The 18,363-nt window shown below is 47.2% G+C and overlaps 1 protein-coding gene across 1 annotated transcript in view; it reads left to right on the top strand.

Annotated features, from left to right (window-relative positions):
* Positions 1-18,363, top strand: part of CC2D2A (coiled-coil and C2 domain containing 2A) — a 74,302-nt gene that overhangs the window by 29,400 nt on the left and 26,539 nt on the right. The window contains exons 15-21 of the mRNA XM_016204210.2: positions 332-509; positions 6,840-6,996; positions 9,227-9,374; positions 11,983-12,121; positions 14,044-14,247; positions 15,756-15,848; positions 17,412-17,503. Of these exons, the coding sequence (XP_016059696.2) occupies positions 332-509; positions 6,840-6,996; positions 9,227-9,374; positions 11,983-12,121; positions 14,044-14,247; positions 15,756-15,848; positions 17,412-17,503 (1,011 nt within the window). The remainder of the gene's footprint in view (positions 1-331; positions 510-6,839; positions 6,997-9,226; positions 9,375-11,982; positions 12,122-14,043; positions 14,248-15,755; positions 15,849-17,411; positions 17,504-18,363) is intronic.

The following is an 18,363-nucleotide window of genomic DNA, read 5'->3' as shown; positions in this document are numbered from 1 at the left end:
GGTTTGAATTCTCTCCATTTAATAAGTAGTATTTTTCTGTTTACTTAAAACTTTGGGATGCAAATGTAAGGTTTGCTTGAAAAAATTAAGGAAACTGTTGTAGAGCAATGCTTGGCCCTGTTCTTTAGGCCTTCTTGGGCCCCCTACTCCACATCACAATACTTACTTTCATGAAGCTCTGCAGGACCTGGGGTTACTTTGGTTCAGTGAGGGCTACAGTGACTGGCAGAGTCACTTCCAGTGTCCCTTGCCCTGTTCAGTGCCCATCTGCCAAGCACTCCAGTTATGCTGGGCAGTCAGTACGAACCTCACCTGCCGGTGGTCTCTGCAGGGCGGAAGCCTTACGAAGGGAGGATGTCAAGAGGCGCTCGGTGTATTTAAAGGTGATCTTCAACAACAAGGAGGTGTCCCGGACAGAAAGTCGGCCACTCGGGGCAGATTTCCGAGTTCACTTTGGACAGATCTTCAATTTGCAGATAGTCAACTGGCCGGAGAGTTTAAAGCTGCAGGTATGCATTTTAATGATAGTCACTGTCCCAAGAATATTTTGGTCATTGCAGGTGCGAGATGGTTTGAAATGGCCCATCGGCTACGCCGGCTTCCTGGTAGGTTCTCAAGGGGAACAGAGGTCAGCCTCCTCCTGGACATGTCCGTTCCTAAGGTCTTGGCAGAAGGAAGCCTGTTATCAGAACTCACCCCCTGAAAATGCTAACAGAGTAACTCTGGCCACAGTGCTCAAGGGTGTGCCTGGAGAAGAGGGGGGCTGAGGGAGGGGGCACTGGGAAGAATCTCTGGCTCGTTCATCCAAGGAGAGCCTCAGTCTCACCCTCTATAAGGACCCTGGCATAATGTACCAGAGAAATCAATTATGCTATAATCACAGGTGGTTGTGAGGGGTATGGGGAGTGGGGGTTACAGGTGTTAGGATCCCCCCCAAAAATAAATCTCCCTACTAGCTTAAATCTCACCATTAGCAATATATTTATCTCTGTCTGTTTTAGTTTCCTAGAGCTACCATACTAAGCAACACATATTTGGTGGCTTAAAACAACAGATATTGACTCTCACAATCCTCGGGGCCCTGAGTCTGAAATCCAGGTGTCAGCAAGGCCATGCTTCCACCAGAAGCTCTGGAGGAGAGTCCTTCCTGGCCTCTCCCAGCTTCTGGTGGCTCTGGGAGTTCCTTGGCTGATGCTGGAATAACTCCAGTCTCTGCCTCTGTCTTCACGTGACCTTCTCTGTATTTCGGTGTCCTTTTTGTCTCTTACAAAGATACTCCCGCTGGCCTTAAGGTACATCCTGATCTAATAGGAGCTCATTTTGATCCTTAACTAATCACATCTGTAAAGATGCCGTTTCCAAATAAGGTCACACTCTAGATTCCGGGTGGACAGCGATTTTTAGAGGACACGCTATTCAACCCACTACAGTGCCTTAGACTTGCTGTGTTCATGGTGCACCCTGTCTCCAGTGCTAATAGAATTATCTTTTACGATACTAACAGGGCTGTTAACCAGGGTTGCAGATATGCAGCACACATATTTGCCGCGCACCACGCGTGCAGAATCACTCATCTTTATCCTCCACTAATGCAGAAAGTTCTCATTCCCCTCCACCACCCTTTCCAGAAACGACTACTTGATGGTGCCCCTTTTATCCCCACTGAGCCCGGATATCACTTCAGAATCCTTCTCAACACAGCACTCCAGCAGCCACTACCTGTTAAAATATTTAAATACTTCTGTACCAAACGGTAGGTGGCTGCCGACCTGGATCCCCCAAAATGCCACCCTGGCCACATGGACCTTAGTCCCAAGGCCCTCCCCCACCTTCCCACAGGGGACCAGCTGAAGCCCCCGGGACCCTGTTCCCGCAAGTGGCTGGAATCTCCTCCGATTGGTTCGCGCTTGGCCGCGGGTGCTGTTCAGCATTTTGAACACCAACCCTGCCCAGACTGCTCAGTAGTTAAAAACCTTCTAAACCTGGAAGAAGAAGCTTGAGACACAAGACAGGGGGGCCTTCTGACAAGGGGAAGGAAGCATAGTAAACATGCTCAGAAAGAAGTAGAGGTGCCAAGAAACGGGGTGGGCACCCAGATAGGGTCAGCACTGGACACCCAAGGTCAAGCGCCTCTCATTGGGATGTTCCCAGAGACGGTGGCGATTTTGTCCCATGGTTTTCGTTTGTGACCTGGGGGTGGCGAGGGCAGAGGGTGATCCTCATTCCCAAAGCACCGAGCCGCGCAACGCAGCCCAAATTCCTTTGCCGCGCTGGTAGCAGCATTGATATCTACACAACTGAAGAATTTTTAAATTTTTTTTTAAATTTTAGAACTTGGCTTAGTCTAGTCACTCATATGATTCCTTTAAACCCCATCTAGTTTTTAAGGAAATGCCTATATATTCTGGAACTTGAAAAAATAGAACTTAATTTGCTACTAAACTTAAACATAACCATATGGATGAGAGAAGAAAGCAGGACATTTTGTTAAAGCAAAGGATGGTTTCAGAAAAGGGGTTAAATTTGGAGGTTTGGTGAAAAACTGAGTTTTCCTGAAGTCGGAAACTTCCCTTCGCAAATATCGTTTGTGGGAAAATAACCTTTATAAACTCCTACTGGTTCCCCCGGGTTTACAACTCTATATGGATGCAAAGGGTGAAATGAGGTGATCGTACCTGAAGGTGGGGGTGAAAAGTCACCTGATTCCACACTGGGAGGGTGAGCTGGGCCACCTCTGGGCAGATGACTGGTGGGCATACCTGGTGCCAACGCCCCTGCTCTCAGCTGTCAGGTCCACCCGACTCCCCTCCCACCTTCCCGGTGCCCCTGTGGAGCCTGATGCCTGGGCCACCCCAAGGGTTCCCCTCCCTCCACCGTCTTAGCAAAGCCACGTCTGAGGGGGTCTGGGTCCTTCACTAGCTTTCATTGTATCTCCCCTCCCTGTGAGGCGCACCATTACCCGAGCCACTTCAACGATGACACGCCATCAAAAGGCAGGGTCCCATTTCAGACAGGTTGAAATTGGAAGACCTAGTGTTCTCTGTACCATTGCCACCTGATTAGGAGCCGCCTTTCTGGGCCAGGGATCCCCTGCAGCAAGGAGCCTGGGGCAGTGCCCTTTTGTTTGAATGGCGAGGGCTTTGGAATCCAAAAGCCCTTGGGCAGAGGGTGGCACTCTGCTGGCTCTGGAGCCTCTCTCCCCCCTCCTTCAGGCTTCACACAGGGACACCCACCCCACCCCCGGCCCCGGACACATGCACTTAACCTACAATGTAAAGTAAGACTTACACTGCATGTGGAAAACTGTCTACATGAAAAATAAAACTTGATGGAGAAAGTAAATGAACACAATCTCCAGGTGACACCTTGCTGTCGCCTGCCCTTAATAAGGAAGGGGTTGCTGGGGGCCCCTATATGAGCCCCTCCTTTCTCCATTCCAGCGGAGCAAAGGCCCGTTATTCAGTTTGCCCCCTGGTTTGAGATCTGTCCTAACCCGCCCTCCCCATTCCCCCTGCAGAGGAAAGGCTGATGTGAGAAGACCAAGATTAACGTGAGAAGACCAGGCAGGCAGCTAGCATGAGCTAAGAGACAGCAGCAGAAAAGGTGGCAGGTAGGAAGGGGCACCCCACGGAACAGAAGACAGGGCAGGAGGCAAGGCGTCCCCTGCCGGCAGGCACCCAGCCATGCCTCTGTTGACTGCATCACCTGGGCAGCCATCCTGGGCAGTTCTCAATTTTCTGGAAGGAAAGACCTCCTCCGCCTTCCACTAGTCCACCAATATTTTTATTTCATAGATATTCTAAAATATGAGAAGCCTCCTATACTTTCTCCTGTGTACTATCTTGAATATTAGCTTGCTATGGATGTTACAATCAAAACAATTTTTTAAAGCAGTGTGAAACTATAATTCTCTAAAATATTATGAAATGAATTTTTTAAGTAAACAAGCAAATCTTTATTTTATAATACCTAGAATATACTCATCTGCAATTGCTTAGCCCCACCCAAATAGCTGAATCATGTAATCTTCTTTTAAAAATTACAAATGAAAGAAGTTTTGGGTAAGTTCTTAAGCTATCTATAAATATGTAGTAACTGATCAAATCCCATGTCCTAATGGCCCATGGCATAATTTTTTATGATTGAGTCACAGTTACACATGAAATTAATTTAGGGGGTACTGTATTTCAACTCTCTAGGAATAGTACTATGCCATTTGAAAATTTTACATATAATTGCAAGTCTTAAATTAGGGAAGGTTTAAGAATTATTGGCAACTTTAGGAGGGTGAGAAAAATTGCCTTAAGTGCATCAGCTTAGGCCAGTGCTATCAAATTCCTAAGTTTAGACCCTAATTATTTCAGGAAAAGTTCTGAGGTTCTCAAAACTATAACTTATCAACTGACAAACCAACAGGAAGGCATAAATGTTGGCTGTTTGCGTGTCAAGGGCCAACTGAGTGTCCAACACTGAGCCTGGCACGTGGGGGAGACTTGGAAACCTTGCGTAGAAGGGACGGTGCCCGGCCCTGTCTCCAGGACTTTAAGCCCAGCTGGGAGATGAGAGAGAGAGAGCTACAAAAATGTAAAACCCAGCTGTGAGCCGACGGACAGGCCCCGGGAGGGGAACCACGTGGGCTGCAATGTTTGATTTCTTGTGCGGATTGAACCATGGGGCTTGTTGCTTCCTAGACAGGCTGGAGATAAGAGTGCCCGGGCAGTCCTTCAAAGCCGGAGAAAAGTCCCGTACAGAAAGCCAGGAGTGAGGGGATGCTTCGGCCTGGCCTTGGAGACAGGAGGGAGGAATTAATTAAGCCATGCTGCAGCCTGGAAAGGAGGGCTTGACAGGACTTGATGACAGTTTGGCTTAAGAAAGCAAAACGGAGGAGAGTCAAAGCTGGCCCCAAGGGAAGGGCGAGATTGGACTTCAGGGGGCGGGGGAGTTGGAGCGGGACCTTCCAGAAAGGTCTTGAAATCTCCACCTCTGAGGTCTTTCCAAAATAAATGCTTGGCCTTCTACAAAAATGAAATTTGATTTAGAGATAAGAAAGCTTGTGATATGAAGACTCCCATTTCTTTGTTTATCACTCACATCTGTAACATCGCCACTCGTAGTCATCGCCTTAGTCCCCCAAACTAACAACTGTTGTGTAATATTGCTGGGTGGTTTTTACAGTTTTTAGCATGATGATTTTTCCTTATGAATCAATCCTGTTGAGCTTTCGTATTCCTGGCATTGGGTTGAGGTAGGAAAGTTTCCTTTTAACCAGGTTGGCTCTTCCTTGAGTTTCCCTTCCCAGGGCTTCCCCCGATTTCTCTGGCTCAAGGGCAGAATTGCGCTATGGGCGTGGGAAAACCAATCCCTTTTGGAAAAGGGTCCTCGTTAATGCTGCCAGCTCCCTTTTGTGGTTGTCGTTGGTCCTTTATGGATATAAGGCCATGACACATGACTGGGTGAGTCAGATTATTGAGGTCATCCCTAGGATCCAAGGGGAGTAGGTCCAGGGACCTCCCAGGATGTACAGCCAGAGGACCCAGGTGGCTGAGGGCAGGTAGAGGGGCAGCGGCTGCTGGAGGGAAATGGGTCGCCCGGGCATGGTAGACACAGGCGTAGTCACCCCAATGGGAGAAGATGGGGGTTTGAGTAGGCAGGGCCCGTGGAAATGGGGGAAATCTTTAGGCAATAACACTTACCTAATGTCTACTCAGGACCAGGTTCTTTGCATATGCAATCTCATGTTATCCTGAAGAAAACCATGGTACTTTTACTCCCCCGATTTTAAAGATGGAGAAATTGAGCTTCTGAGATACTGAGAAACTCAGTAACACAAAGAAAGTCAACGGCAGAGCAGAATTCAAGCCCTGCTCTGTTTGACTCTAAATTTCAGGCTCATTTCACCATATTGTGTATAATGGTCAAGAAGAGCTAAGTCCAAAATCTGACACATCTCTGCACTCTGAGAACTAATTACTGTGAGGAAAGCCCTAGAAGACAAACTGAGGCATCACTATGTGCTGAGCTGTGTTGGTTTTTAATACTGTTTAGTATAAGACAATAGTTACTGGACAATTGCAAGGCACCGTTATTTGTAGATGAGCTCATTGAATCCTCACAAGCCTCCATGTAGCTGTATTTTTGTCCCCATTACCCTGCAGTGTGGAGACATTAAGTAACTGGCTGAGGTCACACAGCCAGAAAGGGGCAGAACCGGGGCCCAGCCCCCAGAGCCTGTTCTCTTCCACCTCACTGCGCTGCAACCACCTGTGGTTTGTACATTCAGCCCAGCAAGTGCTTCACTGAGCCAATGCACCGTGCAAAGCGCGGTGAGAAACGGGAAGATGACCCAGCTGTTAGATGTGGCCCATGACCCGGCAGGTAGAGCGCAGTGGGGCGATGACGTGAGGACCCGGCGACTGGGCCCGGCGGGTGACGGCAGAGAAAATGAAGGAGGCTCCCTCCCAGAGGCTCAGCAGAGAAGGGGAGGAGGAAGCTGGAGCAGGGTTTTGAAAAGGGATCATCACTTGTTTGTTGATGGAGCCATTCTGACAGGTGTGAGGTGACATCTCGGTGTGGTTTTGATCTGCATCTCTGATGATTGGTGGCTTCGAGCATCTTTTCTTGTCTGTTGGCCGTCTGTATGTCCTCTTTGGAGAAATGTCTCTGCAGGTCCTCTGCCCATGTTTAAATTGGGTTGTTTGCTTTATGGGTGTTAAGTTGTATAAATTTCTTATATATTTTGAATATCAGCCCCTTACAGGATACAGCATTTGCGAATGTCTCCCCATTCAGTAGGTGCTCTGTGGCTGTTTTATGGGGCTGTTTCTCTCCCTCGACTGCAGGTATATGAAACAGTTGGACACAGTGGCACTTCCTTGCTGGCAGAAGTGTTTCTGCCTATTCCTGAAACTACCGTTGTTGCTGGGAGGGCTCCCATTGAAGAAGTGGAGTTTAGCAGCGACCAGCATGTGACCCTGGACCACGAGGGAGTTGGAAGTGGTATGGGACAGCTGATCATCCTCAATGCCTCACAGTTCCACTGTCAGATTTGAACAGATCTTTTTTTTTTTTTCACTTCTCAGTCAACCAGATAATTCTAAAATTGCTGTCAGAAATTCAAATTGAAACAATGATATACAATTTTTTTCCAATAAATCCATGACATATCCTTTTTGGCCAGTACATTCATATAACTCTGCAAGGATAGAGTAGTTTGGCAGTGTAATTAAGGGCTGTTAGAGTGTGTTGATACCTTAATTCTGCTCCTAGGAATCTTTTCTAAGAAAATAATTTGAAATGAGGAAAAAGCTTTGTGCATAAAAAAATGTAATTGGTGGTATTATTTTAAGGCTGAAAAGTTCGAAATGACTTAAATAATTACAATAGGGAGATTACTAATTAATATTCTCTCTTTTATCTTCTTCTGAGATTCTGGCTAGATAAATGATGGACCATCTCACTTCTTCCACTGTGTTTCTTATACTTGATATCTTTTCTTTTTACTTCTCCATTCTGTGTAGTTTCTTTATATCCATCTTCCAAGTCATGAATTCACTTTTCTTTTTTTAAAATATATCTTTATTGATTTCAGAGAGAGGAAGGGAGAGGGAGGGAGAGAAATAGAAACATCAATGATAAGAGAGTCATTGATCAAGCCTGCATCGCCTGGATCCCAGGCTGACGCTCAACCACTGAACCATGCCCGGCTGTGCTAGATCTTCTCTTTAGCTTTTCTCCAATCAGCCTGGGCAGTTGTGATAATTTTTTGTCGCTTTCTCAGACTTGGTCATTTTTTTTATCCATTCATTACTTTATTTTTTAAACATATTAAAATATTATTTTAATATTCTGTATCTGATCATTCTAATACCTTTTTCTGCTTATTGGTCTGACTCTGTTGCCATTTGTTCGTGGTGGTTGTTTCCTCGTGCGTCTGGTGGTTTTTTATTATGAGGTCGTACCTGGAGTCTGCAAGAATCCTGAGGCCCAAATCCAATTGCCAGTCTAAAGTCCAAAGACTTAGGCTTTCGTCCCAGCTCTGACAGTGACAATATCATCTTCCTCATTCATAAAATAGATGTAATACCACCTCCTTTAGAGCCCTATAGGGCTACTTTGAAGATCAAGATGGGATATTTAATACGTAGCAGAAATCTCTCAGAACCACAGAGATGCATTACGGTGTGATAGTGGTATTGTTTCGTGTTAACAACATCAACTGGAAGTCCAGCGTGTGAAGTTGCTCTGTTTAGTGCTTGGAAACCTTTCCTTCCTTTAGTTGATTAAACATGCTGCCCAGAGACTTCTTGTCACTCATTTCCATTGGGTGGGGCCAGATCCGGGGGGTTTCACTGTGGCCACATAGCTTTTCAATAGTGAGCATTTCCTGGGGGTCACTGTTTTGCAGGCACTGAGTGCTTTGCCAGCGTGGCCTCACTTATCCCACTCTTCCTCGCCCAGGCACACTCCCGCCTTAGGGCTCTTACACTCGTCTCTTCTGCCAAGAAATGCTCTTTCCCAAGATTTCTACGAGTCTCACCTGCTCACTTTCTTCAGGCCTTTATTCAAAAGTCCCCTCTCATGGAGCCTCCCCCAGCCTCTCCATCTGAGAGTCCAACCCCTCCCCACCTCCAAAACGCATAATTTCTATGTCCCTTCCCTAATTTATGTTTCTCCTTTGCGCTTACCACTCTGCAACACACTATGCATTGCATTTAACTTATTCATCTTATTTATTGCCCATCTTTCCTACTCAAATACAAACCCATGAGATCAGGGGTTCTTCTCGGTTTGGTTTCTTTACTGCTATCTTCAGGGCCTAGAGTAGTGCCAGACACAAGGCAGGAGCTCAATTAAGTATGTACTGAGTGAATGTCCTCCAATAATCCTTTGAAAGAGATACTATTATTACCCTTGTTTTATACATTAAGAAACTAAGGCTCAGAGAAGTTAAGTAATTTGTCTACAGTCACACAGCTGCTAAGTGTCAGGACCAGAAAATGCACACAGACGGTCCTGCTCTGGAGTGCATCATTCATTATGGTGTCTACACTCAGAGACAGAGCCAAGCAGTGATCCTGAGTGTCGTGTCCTAAAGTTCAGTGACGTTGAATGTGTTCCACCACCCCCACCACCCGCCTGCTCCATTGTCTATTGTCAGCTTTATCTCCAGGACTGGGCTCACTCCCTCTTTCTAACCAACATCCTGTTCCATGTGCTGTTTCCCTAGGCGTGCCCTTGTCGTTTGAAGCCGACGGTAGTAATCAACTGATTCTGATGACCTCAGGGAAAGTGTCCCACAGTGTGGCATGGGCCACTGGAGAACACGGGACACCCTTAATCCCTCCGCTCTCACAGCAGAACACGGGATTCAGGAGGTAACGTGTGGCTGGAACTGACTAGTGAGGTCAGCCTTCCCATGAGCGGTACCCAGCGGGGAAAAAGCTGGCAAATCACATTCTTTCCTTATATCGTCCTGGGCCAGTATCTTCAGGGGGTTTTATTTTTTTAAGGCAAAAGTTAAAATATGAATGGCCTAACAAATACTTGGTGTTTACCAGTGTCGGAGACAGCAAAAAGCACTTTCTCTTACTGAATCTTCACAAAGCTCTGTGACGTATTCTCCCGTTTTACAGGTGGGGAGGAAGCCACATGTAGTTGCAGAGGTTCGCTGCTCATGATGATTGGTGTCCCCCCATCTGGTTGCATGGAAGTCCCTGTGCCCAGTCCCCTTCCTTGATTGCTAGAGTCTTAGCTTTCTACTCAAAACAGAAGAGACCCCGAGGCTGGCTCCCTCTCTTTTGGGGTGATGTCTGTCCAGGCAGCCTGGACTGTGGGAGCCAGGAATCCTGGGTTCGAGTCTGCCTCTGTCATTTTTCAATAGATTTGTCTTGAGTTGATTATTTTACATCCTAGGCCTCAGTGCCTCATCTGTAAAAGGATGTATTCTGATCCCCGAGAAGACACCTTCCAAGCCACAGACTGTCATTTTCAACATGCAGAAACACAGACCAGGCTTGTTCTGTTCGCCGCCTGCCCTCTGCATCCCAGCACAAACCTGTGTCTGTGCGATAGAAACGACAGGGACGTGGGGCTCTGCCCTTGCTCAGCCAGGAGACTGGCAGCCCTCTCGGGGGGCTCTGCCCTTGCTCAGCCAGGAGACTGGCAGCCCTCTCGGGGGGCTCTGCCCTTGCTCAGCCAGGAGACTGGCAGCCCTCTCGGGGGGCTCTGCCCTTGCTCAGCCAGGAGACTGGCAGCCCTCTTGGGGGGCTCTGCCCTTGCTCAGCCAGGAGACTGGCACCCCTCTCTGGGGCGGCCGCCTGCGCCTCTGCGGGTACGCGTCCTGCAGTCGTTTCACCGAGACTCGCTCTAGGAAATTGCCGGGGGTTAGAGCTCCAGCTCAGGGGAGTCAGCGAGAAACGCGGCACTGCTGCTAACACCCCAGCTCAACGGTGCTGACCGCCCTGGCCTCTGTGCAATCGATGGCGTCCCAAGCTGGGGTTTATGTTAGTTGCATGTTTATTTTTTTCTCTTTTTTATGGTCTTAGCTACAAGTGGTTCCCCATCTGCCTAAATGTGAGCCTCCTGGGCACCCCTGCAGCAGGTGAGGAGGCTCCTTTTCCCTGGCCTGGATCCAGGGACTTGGGGGACCCTGACATGCACTGGGCAGTTGTGGGAACAGTCACATTTCCCTTCCTTCCCTTTGTACTTTTTTTTATTTTCCCAGGTTTGTTGAAGTTTAATTTCCATATAACATTGTGTAAGTTTAAGGTGTACACCATAATGATTTACGTCCACACTGTCAGATGATCACTACAGTAAATTCTAGTACACAGCTATCACCGCATATAGTTGCAAATTATTTTCCTTGTGATGAGAACTCTAAAGATTTACTCTCTTAGCAGCTTTCAAGTATACATTACAGTGTTACTAACTGCAGTCACCATGCTGTTTATTATAACTGGACATGTGTACTTTTTGACCACCTTCACCCATTTCCCTCACCCCCTACCTCTGGCAACCACCAGTTTATTCTGTTTCTATAAATGTGTGTGTGTTTTTTTATATTCCACATATAAGTGAGATCATACAGTATTTGTCTTTCTCTGTTTGACTTATTTTACATAGCATAATGTCCTCTAGATTCAGCTACGTTGTCGCAAGTAGCAGGATTTCCTTTTTTATGGCTGAATAGTATTCCTTTGTATGTATATATCACATCTTCTTTATCCGTTCGTCTGTCAATGGACACTTAAGTTGCTTCTATCCTTTGGCTATTGCAAATAATACTTCAGTGACAATGGGGGTGCAGATATCTCTTAGGGATAGTGATCTCATTTCCTTCAGATATATACCCAGAAGTGGGACTGCTGGATCTCATGGTAGTTCTACTTTTAATTTCCTGAGGACTCTCCATACTGTTTCCCATAGTGGCTGCACCAGTTTACATTCCCACCCACAGTGCATGAGGGTCCCCTTTTCTCCACATTATTGTCAACGCTCATCAGCTCTTCTCTTTTTGGTAACAGTCATCCTAACGGGTGAGGTGGTATCTCATTGTGGTTTTGATTTGCATTTCCCTAATGATTAGTGATGCTGAGCATTTTTTCATGTACCTGTCAGCCATTTGAATATCATCTTTGGAAAAATGTCTATATTTAAATTATCTATTTTGTCTATTTTTTAATTGTTTGGGGTTTTTTTGCTATTGAGTTGTATGAGTTTCTTATATATTTTGGACATTAACCCATTATCAGATATGTGGTTTGCAAATATTTTCTCCCACCATTCATAGTTACTTACTGTCCTTCTAACATATTTAAGAGCAATCTTCAAGTAAAGGAAAACGGTGGAAGTCTGTCTTTATTACCAGACTTTCTGTGGTGGATAACAGCTTCCTTAAACAATGTGTCCCTGGGATTTCGTGGTCCTGCTGGAAACTGCTCTGTGGTCAAGTCTGCCTCATGGAATGAACTTTTTTTCCAGTGCTTTGAAAAGAGCCGATGCCATCTCATCCATTGGCACCTCGGGACTGACGGACATGAAAAAGTTGGCCAAGTGGGCGGCAGAGTCCAAGCTCGATCCGAATGACCCCAACAACTCCCCTTTGATGCAGCTGATCTCGGTAATGTGGCAGGGGGGCCGCGCTCACACGCTGTGTGCTGACTCGGTGTGACGATACTAGGAGTGGCTCAGCCCTTTACACACGCTCTCTCACACTGTGCTCTCTGCGGAGGGCCGAGCGGGCGGCAGGGTTAAGTCCCAGCCCTGCACCCTCCTGGCCGTGTGACCGAGGCAGGCACCCATGCGTCCCACCCTGAGATGCCCTCGCCGAGCTGGCCCGATGCATGAGCTGCTGCATGTCAACGCCATTGGCGTGCGATAAATGCTAGCTGCTGCTGTTGTTATTCTTACCCCAGCCCTCTGCAAAACCCCTGAAAAAGGTTTCATTTCCCCTGTAGTTCCTGCTCAAGGTCACACAGCTGGTGAGGACTCAGATCCAGGGTCACTGGATTTCAGAGTTTGTGCCTTTCCCATCCCACCTTCACCCACTGATGGGCCATTTTAAGAAATGATGCTTTTGTTTGTGTTCTTGGGCGATGATGAGTTTGATTATTACTTAGGTTTCATTTAAGTATTTATGAGATAAGTTGCTTGTATCTATCATAACATTCAGAATTCTTCTTCAGTGAATTTATAAAGAAAATGGGTCATTAGTCAGTAAATGATTTTTCTTGGTAGCAGATACAAATGTTTTTACTCCCCACGTCATGATTCCCACACAGACATAAACAAGTAGATGATCCAGAAAGAGTGACGATAGCAACACATCCTGTGATCCTGTTTATTAGTGTAGGTTCATCAGTAGGGTGACTATAACTAGGGTGAAAATTCTCATTTTTCTCCTGGTATTTCTAAGTCCCAAAGCAAGCGTCTGGCTTTTGTCCTTGCAACATGATACCGTTAGCGTGGATAAATGCTAGAAAGAGCAGGTCCTGTTACCTAAAGGGTAGTCTATTCCATGTAAAGTTTTCAAATCACGATCCGATTACGACCTTTAAATCAGAAGTAGCAGAGTACACGTGTCACCTTCACTTTCCCTTTATGACTATTTGCCTCCCCGCAGAGGCACAAACACGGGGACGCCTCCCAGGCTGGTCTCTTCAGGAGCCAGGATGTGCACCGTAGGATCACTGTCCCCGTCACAAAGCCCAGCAAGCCTCTGCTCCTGGGCTTCCAGCAGAGGAGCTCGTGGTCACCTGGGCGGAGCGAGGCCCTCGCCTGCTCAGCCTGCAGCGGTGCCACCGCCGTCCGCCTGCGCCACTGGAGGCTGGCTCCTAGAACCACCTCTGGCTCACTTTTCTCAATGACCAGGGCAGGAGGGCGTGGCCCTGGCACTAAGTGAAGGTGATGAGCTGACTGTCGTGCTTTTATCTACATAGGTGCATAAGAATATAGAAAGTTATATTGTAAAATAAATCTAAAACATGAGGAGGGTAAAGGGGGTCAAATACATGGTGATGCAGGAAGACTACACTGTGGGTGATGGGCACACAATACAGATAACGTATCATAGAAATGTACATTTAAAACCTATATAATGTTATTAACCAGTGTCATTCCAATAAATTTAATTAAAAATATGCATATATTTAAAACACATATATTAAATTTTATATACACTGCATATGAGTAATCTTATTTGCAGTAGGTACCTAGTAATACACTACTATAAATTTCTTATTTTTCAGTCTGTATATTTTCATAACACCTATTAGGGGACTGTGCATAGCAGAAATGAACCTTATAATTTCTGTTTCTTTGGAAAAACTATTCGTGGTACTTTTTATAGCTACTAAGTGAATATAACAGCATCTTCCTTGTTACTATCCCATTTTAATGTACTTTGTCTTTAAATTAAACACAGGGCATTTCCAGTCTCTCAGTCTACAATACTTAAGCTTCCACTCCCAAATGCTCAGGGCCAGCTTTCTTTGCATGAGATCTACCCAATATCTAGAGTTTTGCATCCCCTGTGTTTTACAGGTTGCTACCAGTGGTGAATCCTATGTCCCCGATTTCTTTCGACTGGAACAGCTGCAGCAGGAATTTAACTTCGTTTCAGATGAGGAGCTAAATAGAGCCAAACGATTCAGGCTCCTGTGTCTTAGAAACCAAGAGGTGCCAGAATTCCGAAATTATAAGCCAATCCCAGCATACGACCGAGAAATTATGGAAAAGGTATTCCAGGTAAGAAATGGCTGTAATAAAATATCGCTGTGCTACTTGGTAAAGTTTTCTCCATGAATTTTGTTGTTGTTGATATGTTTGCTCCCAGGAGCAAAACTGGTTTCTCTTTTGCAGCACCTTACAAACCTTTCCATCAGTTTTCTTGAATCCAAGGTTGATATAATCTCGTATCTCAATATAGTGAATGACATAAACTAAGAAAAATTAGAATTGTAGGGTTGAGAAATATCTTAAGTGTTAATATGGCAAATTGCCCTGCCTTAGTCAGGAAGGCATTCCAAGGCCCTTTTAATCCAATAAGCCAAGCACGAAGCCCAGTGGTGAGCACTGGGGGAAATCTGAGGGTAGGTTGGAGCAGCCTTGGGGTAGGAGGGACAGAAAGGAAGTGGGGAGCAGGGCAGGGCAGCCGGCTGCACGGCCTGGGCGGGCCGGAGCCCTCTGAGGGCTGTGGGGAGGGTCTTTGGGCGGGGCAGCCAGGAAATACAGGCCGGTGAGTTTGTATTTGATGAGGTGAATGGAGGGCCATTAGAAACTGGTACCAGTCAGACTTTTATTCTTGGAGGACATTTTCCATTATTTGGTTCTTGTCTGCATTGCCTGGCTTGTGACTGTGATAAACCCATTTGAACGAGCTCAGGCACCAAGGGAAGAATGAAATCCCCAAATGGGGCTAAATATCCAGAGATGTGTGCATGGCAGGAATTCGTCTGTGCCTCGGCGACCCCTGGGCGCAGAGCCTGAATGCCACCAGGGCCCCCCCCATCCTGCCTGGGCTTCCCTCGCTCTGGCAGCTTCATTTTCCCCCAGTGTAGACAGACTTTGTCTGCTTGGCTGCATGCTCGCCAGCATCATCCAGGTTCACATCTAGCAATTTCAGCTGGAAGGGAGAGGTGTGTCCTCTTGTCTCAAGTTTAAAAATCTTGGGACCAGCTCTTGAGTCACACAGCGTGGGGTTTAGAGGCCACGCTGAGCATCCGGTGTGACCAGCAAGGGACTGAAGGAGAAGTGGCAACTCCCTGGGGCCCATTTGGAATTTTATTGATGGAAAAGGGAGGAAAATGCAGACAAAGCCAAAGTACCTACGACCTTCCTCCCCTTTGATGACCAAGTTGGCTGCATCCAGATGCTATTTGCTGTTTCTAATTCCTTTACTCAAGATGGGAAAAGGCCAAAAGTAAGCACAGGCTTTGGCTGAATTGCCGGGTGAGTTTAGCGTCTTGAACCACGGCGATTGTTACCTGCGCGGCCTCCATTTCTACCCTCGTGAACATCTCAGGTGATAATTACAGGTTTCTCTTCCACGTATAAGGCATCAGCCACTGACTCCAAGTCCCATCTCTCACATCAAAGACGGATTCTGAACCAAAAGGTCAGAGGAAGGTGGAAGAAACATTCAGAACCCTAATTTATGAACTTGAGCCACGTGTGATAAATTCTCTAATCTAGAGAAGGCGTGAGAGAGGGCTAACACTTTAAAATCATAGGATTATTCCTTCTTAATTTTTTAGGACTATGAGAAACGGTTACGAGACAGAAATGTCATTGAGACCAAGGACCACATAGATAGCCATCGGGCCATAGTAGCCAAGTACCTCCAGCAGGTAAGGAAAATAATTTATAACAGTCCTAAGAGGGGAAAACAGCCAGCACCCTAAGAGGGAAGGTGGGAGGTCTCTCTTCTTTTAAATATCTATGTGATGCTTAACCCCTGAAGGCTTATTGTCTCATAATTTCAGATGTGAAATTAACAGCTCTCTTTTTTTTTTTTTTTAATCTTCACCTGAGGAGTGAGGATATTTTTCCAGTTGATTTTTAGAAAGTGGAAAGGGGTGGGGAGGGAAGGGAGAGAGAGAGATCGATGTGAGAGAGAGACATCAATTGGTTGCCTTCCACACGCACCACAACAGGGACCGGGGGATCAGACCTGCAACCCAGATACAGGCCCTTGGCCAGACTCGAACCCTCGACCTCAGCAATGCATAGGCCAGTGCTCTAACTACTGAGCCACGCTGGCCAGGGCTCTCTTCATCTTTTGAACACATGAAAACATTAGGATGTACCTCAGTTTGTTATCTTAGGTGGGGTATGACTACAAGAGACTCAGTATTTAAATGTTTGCATCATCCTATCTTTGTAATAAAATAGAAGTTTTATAAATGACACACTGACTGCCCTGTGCACTAGAAAGTTGAAGTGTCTTTCTGTGCCCCTCTCTGCCTCCCTTCCTGCCTTCCTTTCTTTAAGAAATGTAACTGACAAGAAAGGCTACAGTGACTATAGACTATAGTACATTTTCCCATCCAGCTGATCTGCCCTGTGGCTCATGTATAAAAAACAACTTATGATATTTAAGAGGCCCTCTATTTAAAAGAGAATTAGGAAGTAAACCAGAATAGGGGAAGAACTTAAGAATCACTTCTGGCCCTGGCCAGGGTGTGGCTCAGTGGGCTGGGCATTGGCCTGTGCCATGAAGGGTTGCCAGTTCCACTCCCAGTCAGGGCACAGGCCCGGGTTTCCGGCTGGATCCTCAGGAGGGGGCGTGCGGGAGGCAGCAGATCAATGTTTTGCTCTCACATCGGTGTTTCTCTCTTCCCTCTCCCTTGCTTTCTCTCTAAAAAAATAAAATAAAATATATACATATATTTTTTAAATATATCTTTATTGATTTCAGAGAGAGGAAAGGAGAGGGAGAGAGAGAGACAGAAATATCTATGATGAGAGAGTCACTGATCGAGCCTACAACCAGGCATGTGCCCTGGCCGGGAATCGAACCCTGATCGCCTGGATCCCAGGTCGATGCTCAACCGCTGAGCCACGCCTGGCCGGGCTGTTTTTTTTATTTTTAAAAAGGATCACTTCTGCATTGTGCGTGCTCTGAGACTGGTCCTGCTTTTCATTCGGCGAGCTTTCACTATCTGTGCGTCGGGACCTCTCCCAGGCGCTGGGGACCCGGCAGGGAGCAAAGCCGAAAGCCTCTGCCTAGAGCCTGCCCTGGGAGCAAAGCTGGGCGGTCTCCAGCGGCGAGAGGGCAGTGCTGCGGAGAGTGCACGTGGACCGGCGGAGGCTGCACTGAGGGGACAGCGGGGCAAGACATGGGGTTTAGGGAGGGGCCCGTGAAGGCTCTAGGACGAGAACATTTTAAATAAAACTCTTTCTTTCCGCAGGTTAGGGAATCAGTGTTAAATCGTTTCCTAATTGCGAAACGCCATTTTCTTCTTGCGGATTTGATAGTCGAAGAGGAAGTTCCCAATATCAGGTAAAAACCACCTCTGGTACTTCTAGAAATTATTTGTATTGCATTAGAGTAAAATGTTCATGTAGATATAAGGTGCTTGTCATTGTATGGTGTGCCTTCGGGCCAAGAATAATGCTGAAGTGAGACTTGATTAATTCCTACCGATCGCGCTAGGCGAGGGGCCTCTGTCAGGTCAGGTCACGCAAGGTCCTCTCCATCACGTGCCCAGGCCTGTGTCCCCTCCCAAGGGCCCCTCAGCTTCGCCAGCCTTTGCCCTTTGCTCATGGCAACCAGCCTGACGGCGCCGCCCCCGGCACACACGCCTCTGCCCCGTCACCTCCCTGCCTGTCCGTCACGGGGCAGGGGGTGCCGAGCACCGGCCCACCGAGGTCTGGGCGCCGGGGCCTGGTTCCAGGACCGAGCTGGAGGAGAGAGCTGCTGAGTTCAGTGAGGCACCAGGCCAGCCGGGAAAACCATGTTGCCGCAGAAGTTGGAAATTGGCCGTATCTGCCTGACGGCCCTCCTGTCATTTAGAAAAAACTCCAGATGCTCCCAGCGGGGGTGGGTGCGTAAAAGGTGGAAGGTAACATTCTCCATCGGTCGCCCCACGGCCCTTCCTGGGCTGGATCTCCTGGTCTCCTAAAGAGGTCGTTCCTGAGGCGTGTACTTCCTCCCACGCTCCGGCCGGGCAGGGGACACACTGTGCTGTGCCCGCTGCCCCGGCCGGGCCCTCGCCTCCACCCCCACTCACCAAACCCCTTCTCTGTCCCCCGGGCCCAGAGTCTAGGCCCAGAGTCTAAGACATTCAGTCTTACTTGGTCGTGAAAAGTATACTTAGGCTCGATGGTGACTTTTCATGCTGTTTTTCCATTTCATTTCTT

The sequence above is a fragment of the Miniopterus natalensis genome, chromosome 1 (assembly GCF_054644295.1).
Source record: "Miniopterus natalensis isolate mMinNat1 chromosome 1, mMinNat1.hap1, whole genome shotgun sequence".
Lineage (NCBI taxonomy): Eukaryota > Metazoa > Chordata > Mammalia > Chiroptera > Miniopteridae > Miniopterus > Miniopterus natalensis.
This window is presented reverse-complemented; position numbering and strand designations above follow the sequence as displayed.